The sequence below is a fragment of the Biomphalaria glabrata genome, chromosome 2 (assembly GCF_947242115.1).
Source record: "Biomphalaria glabrata chromosome 2, xgBioGlab47.1, whole genome shotgun sequence".
Classification (NCBI taxonomy): domain Eukaryota; kingdom Metazoa; phylum Mollusca; class Gastropoda; family Planorbidae; genus Biomphalaria; species Biomphalaria glabrata.
The window spans coordinates 14,578,768-14,588,514 of record NC_074712.1 but is presented as its reverse complement, the minus strand read 5'-3'; the positions used below and the strand labels follow the sequence as shown (position 1 = coordinate 14,588,514).

The window sequence follows — 9,747 nt, the reverse complement described above, 5'->3', positions numbered from 1 at the left end:
TACTTCAGAATATGCATTTTGTTGGCATTCAATACCAGAAATAGTGCTTGGTGGCGGGGCTCCGCCCTGCGCTGGGGGAGCTCCTAGCGCTCCCCCAGACCCCCTTGCTGGCAATGGTGGGGAGTCAATAATTTTTCCACTAACTACAGGAAGAACCTATTCTAGGGCACAATAAACGTGTTCCGAAAGAAAGAAGGGTAAGAATGTAATAAAGATTATGTACACACACACACATATATATACAAAATTTTTTTTCGCATCGCGAGGGGGGGCGGGGGGGAGAGAAAATTCCCCCTTAACCCCCCCCCCCCCGAAAAAAATCCTGGCTAAGCCCATGATATATATATATATATCAGTCGCATTCACCTTTTTTTAAAAAAAAAAAAGTAGTAACGAAAGTTAATTTTCTATACAAGAGGTCACGAAAGTTATTTAATATAAATCATATATATTTATATATGTCTGCGATTTGTATATACAATTTATTTAGATAGGTGCTGTTTTCATTATTACACACCAAGTATGTAAACATAGAAATATCCAGGTGCGTATCAAATACTTAATTTAAGTAGACATGCAATGTTAGGTCTTTACAAAATAAGATGGAAGAATTAACAGGTTGCTGTGAACATTTGTATCAATTTAGAGAGTGTTCCTTAATGTGTTTCACTGAAACCTGGCTCAATGATACGATACCCGACTCTTCTGTTGATCTCGATAAATTTTACGTTTATAGAGCAGACAGAACAATTAATAGTGGGAGGAGGACTCGCAATCTATATAAACAAGGAATACTGCAACGCCAATAATGTGAACATCAGGAATAAAATTTGTGACCCTAACATTGAACTTATGTGTGTCACAATTAGGCCCTACTACTTGCCTAGAGAATTCACCCAGGTGTGTGTTGTTGTTGTGCACATACCACCGACGGCTGACACAGCGACTGCGTCGGAAATAATTTTTGATGTGTTACACAATGTACAATCAAAACACCCGGACTCTGTTTGTATCGTAACTGGAGATTTCAACAACCTAAATATTGACAGCACACTGTCAAACTTTTGCCAGTATGTCTGTCAATGAATGTTGAATGTCAATGAACGTTGAATATTAGAGACTGATTGAATGGTGTAATACTGGGTTCTTACTTCCTGAAGTGCTCTAGACACGTGACGAGACAAACACTATACGACTGACTCAAGTCCGTTCAGCAGACAACATGAAGATTTTATTTACAACATAATAATAATATACTGCACTCCTTGTTAGTGCTACAAGTCAAGAAATAATAATCATATCCGCATAACAGCGGTATCAAAAGTATCCAATACGTTAACAACAAATCACGTCCGCATCTCAGCGGGTAACAATAAGAACAATTACTACTAGTGACCAGGAGCTTCAACTATAGATATCCATTGAAATACGAATAATACTTTAATATCCAATAAGCACATTATGAAATCAACTCTCAAATATTATTAATCAACAATGACTAGTCCTTCGACTCTCATGCTATATGCATACATATCCACCAGTCCAGGAGGAAACGTCCAACCTTCCTGTACCGGGAGCAAGACCTTACTGACTTGACTTGACTTGACTCAAAGTCAACTCTATTCACTCTACTTCCTGTTTTCTACATCAGGAATTCCACGTGTCTTTTCAACTCTTAACATGACGTGAACTTAAGATCATGCAATGTCAACTAAGACTGTGACATTACGCCCTTTCCCTCAAAAAAAGATTTTGTAAAAATCTTTTAAAATTTAAGTAATAATACTATTATATGTATAGTCACATCTTTTGAGAGAAAAACTAATCTATACAAATGTAGAATTTATTCTACAACATCTTGCACATGTCTTATCATGCTATCAAAAAATTTGATGAGACTAATATATGGTCTCATTTGACCTTACAATTTTTGAAAAAATATTTGTCTGTGTAGACAATACTCATAGTTGTCAACATTATTTGAAAAAGCAAGTTGTCTTGTTTTTGTTTTTTTTTTACACAAAATTTCAAAGTAAATTCTCAATTCATCAATAGAATGCTTTCAATATTAATTTTACAACAGAGTGAGAGCAGCCGTGAAAAATGCTCGTATACTAATATACTTAGTTTATCCAATCAGGTTACATGGTCAGATGAAAAATATTGACAATGGTTACATGGTCAAATGAAAAAATATTGACAATGTTCTTTCAAATAAATCAATGCAAGTGAAATATATCTATAATAAATATTTATGTTGTTTCAATGGTTTATGTACAAAAATAATGGCAATGTTTTGACAATGCTACTAAATCATGAAAGTCAAGAAAATATATTCTTCAATGATGATTTATGGGGAACGTCTAAATCATCAAAGTCATAAGCATATTAAAGCGTGAAGGTCGTTATCATGATATTCATTTGGCTCATATGTCTTACTGTGAACTCAAGTTGCTTTAACATATGTATAAGTTACAATCTTCTCTCAAAAAAATGAATCAGCTTTTCACATTATGTAACATCAAATATATTACTTCGAGCCATTAGTAGTGCTCTAATAGTCTTCATCAATCAAATACAATGTTCTTTTCAAAAATCAAATATATTACTTTGAGCCATTAATATTGCTCCAATAGTCTTCATGAGTCAAGTACAATGTTCTTTCAAAAAAATCAGTGCTTACATCATATATCAAATATATTGCTTTGAGCCATTGATAATGCTCCAATAAATTTCTCATATTAAATACTATCTTCTCAAAAAATCAGTGTCTACGACACATATCAAATATATTGCTTCACGAGCCATCAATAATGCTCCAATAATTTTCTCATTAAATACAATCTTCTCGAAAAAATCAGTGTCTACGTCACACACTATCAAATATATTACTTCACGAGCCATCAATAATGCTCCAATAATTTTCTCATATCAATACAATATTCTTCTCAAAAATCAGTGTCTACATCACACACTATCAAATATATTACTTCACGAGCCATCAATAATGCTCCAATAATTTTCTCATTAAATACAATCTTCTCAAAAAATCAGTGTCTACATCACACACTATCAAATATACTACTTCACGAGCCATCAATAATGCTCTAATAATTTTCTCATATTAAATACAATATTCTTCTCAAAAATCAGTGTCTACATCACACACTATCAAATATACTACTTCACGAGCCATCAATAATGCTCCAATAATTTTCTCATATTAAATACAATCTTCTCAAAAATCAGTGTCTACATCACACATCAAATATATTACTTCACGAGCCATCAATAATGCTCCAATAATTTTCTCATATTAAATACAATCATCTCAAAAATCAGTGTCTACGTCACACATATCAAATATGTTGCTTCACGAGCCATCAATAATGCTCCAAAAGTTTTCTCATTAAATACAATCTTCTCAAAAATCAGTGTCTTCATCACACACTATCAAATATACTACTTCACGAGCCATCAATAATGCTCCAATAATTTTCTCATCATCAATACAATATTCTTCTAAAAAATCAGTGTCTACATCACACATCATCAAATATATTACTTCACGAGCCCTCAATAATGCTCCAATAATTTTCTCCTATTAAGTACAATCTTCTCAAAAAATCAGTGTCTACGACACATAATCAAATATATTGCTTCACGAGCCATCAATAATGCTCAAATAGATCTCACTAATTAAATACAATATTCTTTTTAAAAAAATCATTGTTTGCATTACATATCATCAAGTATATCGTTTCAAGCCATAGATTAAGCTCAAATAGTCTTCAAAACTGATATGTGGGAAAATAAATTCATCAGTGAAGATCAATGTCACAATCAAATCTATACAATTTACAAAGGTTATGTACATTTGAAAAAAATGAAAAATACATTTCAATAAATAGTGTCACATATTCAGGTTCCAATATGACTGAGTTCTGTTCAAATGGACTATGAAAAAATAATTTACATATTTTCAAAAATTTGGACACATATGACCTTTTAAAGTGTCATCTGTACTAATACAATTAAAGTTATATGTAGAATATGGCATCAACAGATTCAATGAATTACACTTGTACTGGCTAATGAGTCCTTAACGGTGCTAGTGTTATGTCAAATAGTGTGATAATTATAGTTGTTGACTTATGTGAACAATGTCATTGTTTAGTTATATTACTGATATTTAATGATTTTGTGATGGTGTTGTATCCTATTGTATAATAAACAAAATTGTATGTTGTGCTGCCCTATGTCTAGCTTGCTAACTACTAGTGTCATGTGTGTTTCCAGTTCTAATGTTACTGTTTCGTAATGCGTTGTCCAGCCCTTTTGTAAGTATTGGATAGGAATTATTGTCTGGAGTTGAGTTCATGAATGCTACATGTTCGTGTTCGTGAGTGTCGATGGTTGCGGCTGAGTTGTCATAACTGCTAGGGCGTCTATGGATTCTAGTGTTGCTGTTACTTTGCCATCTGTTTGAAGTATTTCTGTTGTATCTGTTTCGTTCGTAGCCATCACGTCTGGATTGTCTGTGATAGTTCTGAAAGTTGTTGGTATTGTGTTGCTGTCTTCTTTGATAGTTCTGGAAGTTGTAATTATCGTTGTTGGTGTTGTATTGCCTTCTTCTATCATTAGGGCTATAGCTTTGGGTTGCTCTGTTTCTTCTGTTGTCATATTTATTGTCCCGATATGTGCCACTTCGATACTGGAAAGTGCTTCTGTTGAATGATCTACATTGGCTCTTTATGTGACCCTTTATGCCGCAGTTAAAGCAGGTTTTATTGTTGCTGTACTTGAATTTACTTGAATCAGTGTTAATGGTGGCAGCTATTTGATGGTCTCTTCTGTCGATGGTGTGATTGGGATGGCTGTCTTTGAATAAATTCAGGTTACTTATGAGTTCTGTTTCGTTTTTAATTTTCTTCTCTTTCAGGAAAGTGAAAACGTTGTCTGTAACATTCAATAGTACACTGTCAATTAAGAACATATCAATGATTTCGTCTGGTTTCTTCATGTCACAGTTGGAGAGTTCAAGCCACTTTAAGATATTTTGCTTAATTTCGAAGATAATTCTGTTGTAATCACCGTTCTTTTGCAATCTGATGTCTCGGAAGAGTTTTCTGTAGTGGTCCTCGGATTTGCCAAAGTGTTCGAGGAGTCTGTTTTTCACAGCCTTGTAGTCAGTCTTTTGTTCAGGTGTCAGGGTGGCTATTATGTTCAGCGGTTCACCTGCGAGATTGGCGAGTAGGTGCTTGGCCATATCTCTGGGAGACATGTCATACGTTGAGGCTATGTGCTCAAATTGCACGATGTAGTTTTCAAGAGTTTCATTTTTCTCATTGAACTTATGGAACTTTGAAACGTATGGTTTGGCTTGCTGTGTCAGTTGTAATACGTTCGGATTCACTTTTGCAGCTTCCAGTTTAGCTAACTCAACTTTTCCCTCTATTTCTTTCATTTCTCTCTGATGCGCTCTTTCTGCCGCTCGTTCATCTCGTTCCGCTACTTCACGTTCTTTCTTCTTTAATTCTTCCAATTCTCTTTCGATAAATTCTCTTTTCTTTTCACCCTTCAATTCCATTTCTCTGGCCAACTCCAAGATTTTATCATAGGTAGACATTGTTGATAGGTCTGGGTTTAGGCTTCAAGTGTGTATAATGTCAATAAATATTAAATAATCTTCAACGTGTATAAAGTCAACAAATATATAGGATTCCAATCTGTATGTAGTATTAACTGTGTAGTGAGTGCTTAGTTATCAAAATACAAATAATAATGTCTCACTTTGCATGTATCTTTGGTATTTAAATAATAGATGGCCAATAAATGTGTTGAGTTTGTAATCAATGTGTGCCAGATACAATTAATAGTGACAAATGCTGTGCCAAAATTATATTCACAAAATAATCAAGTTCAAAAAATGCAACAAAACAAAGTAGACCTTGTTGTTAATTTGTGCTAGATGTAATGTACAAATTAGTCAATAGTAACAAGTGTTGCGTCAAAATGTACCAACAAAATAATCAGAGTACGAGAAATGTGTCAATACAAAAGTACAAGAGCTAAAAAAATAAGGCTCTAATTCAAGTGATAGTATATATGTACACAATATTATTACTTCAAATATGCGATTGTAACATGTTATATGTGCAGTGAAAAAATGAAATGCAAAAAATAAATTAATAAGAGAATAAAGAGATAAATTAAAGGATAAATGACGAACACAAAAACAATATAGATAACAATACAGTCTGCTTTAAAAGAAATCAATAAATAGAAGACTTTGACAGGAGAATCACAAATATGTAAATACAAGACTTACACAAACAAACAATATGGATACGAAGAGAAATTACACTTACGATTGTACAAACAAAACTATATACGACTAAACAAAAAATTTCCAAATGATCTAGAAGTCCCTACCGAACAAGGCTGGTCTACTCGGACCTTATTAGGACTAGGAGAACAAAAAGAAAATCCCTAAAGATACCTATCAGATGAAGTGAAATGGAACGGAACAATTAAATTGTGCCGCTTCAGTCTCAAAACATAAGACAGACCCACGCCGACCGCCCTTTAAGGTAACAAATATAAAAAATGAAAATCAGATTAATATGGTTCCAAGAGTTATCTATCACTAACTCTCTATATAATCAACTTCAATTACTGCTGTACCACAGCAAAATCAATGTACTTTATTAATCATATATCCAATTCTTAATTATTACTTACAGATTCTTTCTTTTGTAGACTAGTGTAGATTCATCCCCTTCTCTCTTGTAGATTGTCAAATACAAATACAGCTTGAGTAGTTCCATAATAATCCATGGGTAAGGTAACTAAGTAATCCGATTGAGAATACACATCAATGTGAGCATCAAAGTAGTAGTAAAGTAATCCAGTCATATGCCATAAGATGGCTCAAATGCTCAAGTAATGTCAAAAAATATTTCCGCTTGACCTTTACAATTAACACAAGTCCAACGGGTAATCCAAATAATCCAATAAGATAATCCAAGAGTTAAGTGTAGTAATGCAGGCACGTGTTTCTTCGGCGTACAACGATGACTAGGAGAGCGCCAATAGGTACAAGTTAGTCCAACTTCAACGTCAAAGATCAATAATCCAAAGGTACTTGAACATTCGTATAAATAATCCAATAAATCCAACAGTACTTAAGTGGAAGACTTCAGCTTAGATAATCCAAATATGTAACGTCTCTGAAAAAACAGAATGACCATAAGTGAACAGAGGTCTAAATGGAGGACCTTCTGTATAGCAATGTAAGGTGAAACCTCGACAATGCAAGAGCGTGTCAAAAGTTGGTGACGAGCGCTCACGTGGAAACGATGTATCATCTGTCTTCAGGCGACGCCTTGAATTTTTCACCCACACAAATGTATCAGCTGTCTTCGAGCGACGCCTTGAGTTTTTCACCCACACAAATGTCAGCTGTCTTCGGTTTCTGCCGATGGTGATGTCACGCCGTGCTCAATCTCAATAAGCAATAAGCATTGACCAGGTTTAAAATATACAAGCTATTGATGTTAAGTTCGAATTGGTCAATGATAAAGTGGACTCTAGTACATACGGGTCAGGTCAACCGGTGAAAAAGTGCAGGCTCAGGTTAGTTCAGGTTAGTTCAATGATGATCTACTTGAATACTTGTGACTGGTTTCGCTTGAGTGGTGTTTGAGTTGAGTCCGTGCGTGTCTAGCACACAACATACTGTCCACCAAAAATGTCAATGAATGTTGAATGTCAATGAACGTTGAATATTAGAGACTGATTGAATGGTGTAATACTGGGTTCTTACTTCCTGAAGTGCTCTAGACACGTGACGAGACAAACACTATACGACTGACTCAAGTCCGTTCAGCAGACAACATGAAGATTTTATTTACAACATAATAATAATATACTGCACTCCTTGTTAGTGCTACAAGTCAAGAAATAATAATCATATCCGCATAACAGCGGTATCAAAAGTATCCAATACGTTAACAACAAATCACGTCCGCATCTCAGCGGGTAACAATAAGAACAATTACTACTAGTGACCAGGAGCTTCAACTATAGATATCCATTGAAATACGAATAATACTTTAATATCCAATAAGCACATTATGAAATCAACTCTCAAATATTATTAATCAACAATGACTAGTCCTTCGACTCTCATGCTAAATGCATACATATCCACCAGTCCAGGAGGAAACGTCCAACCTTCCTGTACCGGGAGCAAGACCTTACTGACTTGACTTGACTTGACTCAAAGTCAACTCTATTCACTCTACTTCCTGTTTTCTACATCAGGAATTCCACGTGTCTTTTCAACTCTTAACATGACGTGAACTTAAGATCATGCAATGTCAACTAAGACTGTGACAATGTCTCCCTCCCCACAAGGCAGGGCAGAACGCTCGACAAATGCTACGTAAACATTAAGCAGGCTTACAAATGTAAAAGTTTGTTCCCACTTGGAGAATCTGACCATGTATTACTCCATCTTATACCAAATTACAAACCTACTCTTAAAACTACAAAGAGAGTTATAAAAACGGTCAAGATGTGGTCTGAAGAGGCTGTAGAAAAACTACGAGGATGCGTTGAGAAAACTAACTGGGAAATCTTTATTGAGAACTGTCCAGACATAAACGAACTAACAGAAACTGTTACCTCATATCTATCATTCTGCGAGGAGTTAACAATTCCAACAAAAACAATACAAGTCTATGGAAACAATAAGCCCTGGATGACCAAAAAAATCAAACACCTTATTACTGAAAAGAAAACAAAGTATAAGGCTAGCAACGAAGAGTTTATAAATGCTAAAAATAAACTGAGAAAAGCAATAATTGAAGGGAAAAAAACATACAAAGAAAAAATTGAGAATTTCTTTGCAAAGAACAACTCAAAACAATGCTGGGAGGGATTAAAGAAAATAACAGGCTGCGCCTCAAAACGAAAACAAATTTTAGTGGCTGATGATGAGAAATTCGCCAACGAACTAAATTATTTTTATTCTCGTTTTGACAAAGAAGATTTTGTTGATCTACACAAAGAACTTTTCAACACTCTGTCCAAAGGAAAACAAGAGCCCTACGTCAATTTTGTAACGGAGGATGAAGTGACATTGTTATTTAAAAGAGTAGACCTAACAAAAGCTTGTGGACCAGACAAAATTAGTGGCAAGCTGATCAAGCTATGTGCGGAGCAAATTTCTTCTATCTTCTGTCATATCTTTAACCAGTCATTGCAAACGTGCGTAATTCCAAACATCTGGAAAACTTCAGAAATCATACCAGTGCCTAAGAAACCAAAAATAGATTGCTTAAATGATTTCCGCCCAGTAGCACTAACACCTATTGTTATGAAATGTTTTGAAAAATATATCCTTAAACAACTTGTAGCAAAAGTCAATAACAGCCTAGACCCTCACCAATTTGCATACAAAGCAGCTAGAGGAACTGAGGATGCCATTCTATTGCTTTTGGACCAGCTTTATAAGCATCTCGATATACCCAAAACATATGCACGAGTCCTCTTCGTAGATTTCTCCTTGGCTTTCAATACCATACAGCCACATCTAATGATAAACAAACTGAGTAACTTAAATGTAAGCCCTTACTTGCAAGCATGGGTTCTAAACTTTTTATCCCAACGGCCCCAGTATGTTAAAGTCAACAACACCAAATCGTCAACTCGAGTACTATGTACGGGTGCTCCACAAGG

General features: G+C 34.9%; 1 protein-coding gene across 1 annotated transcript; it reads right to left on the bottom strand.

Annotated features, from left to right (window-relative positions):
- Window positions 1–4,270: 4,270 nt before the first annotated feature.
- LOC129924403 (homeobox protein 2-like) lies at window positions 4,271–5,629 on the bottom strand. Its single transcript, XM_056018623.1, has one exon. It carries the CDS (start codon window positions 5,627–5,629, stop codon window positions 4,271–4,273), a length of 1,359 nt encoding a protein of 452 aa, XP_055874598.1.
- Between the last annotated feature and the right edge of the window lie 4,118 nt (window positions 5,630–9,747).

Bases quoted from the DNA above. Each gene is read 5' to 3' on its own strand.
- LOC129924403 (XM_056018623.1), bottom strand. From the start codon at position 5,629: ATGTCTACCTATGATAAAATCTTGGAGTTGGCCAGAGAAATGGAATTG.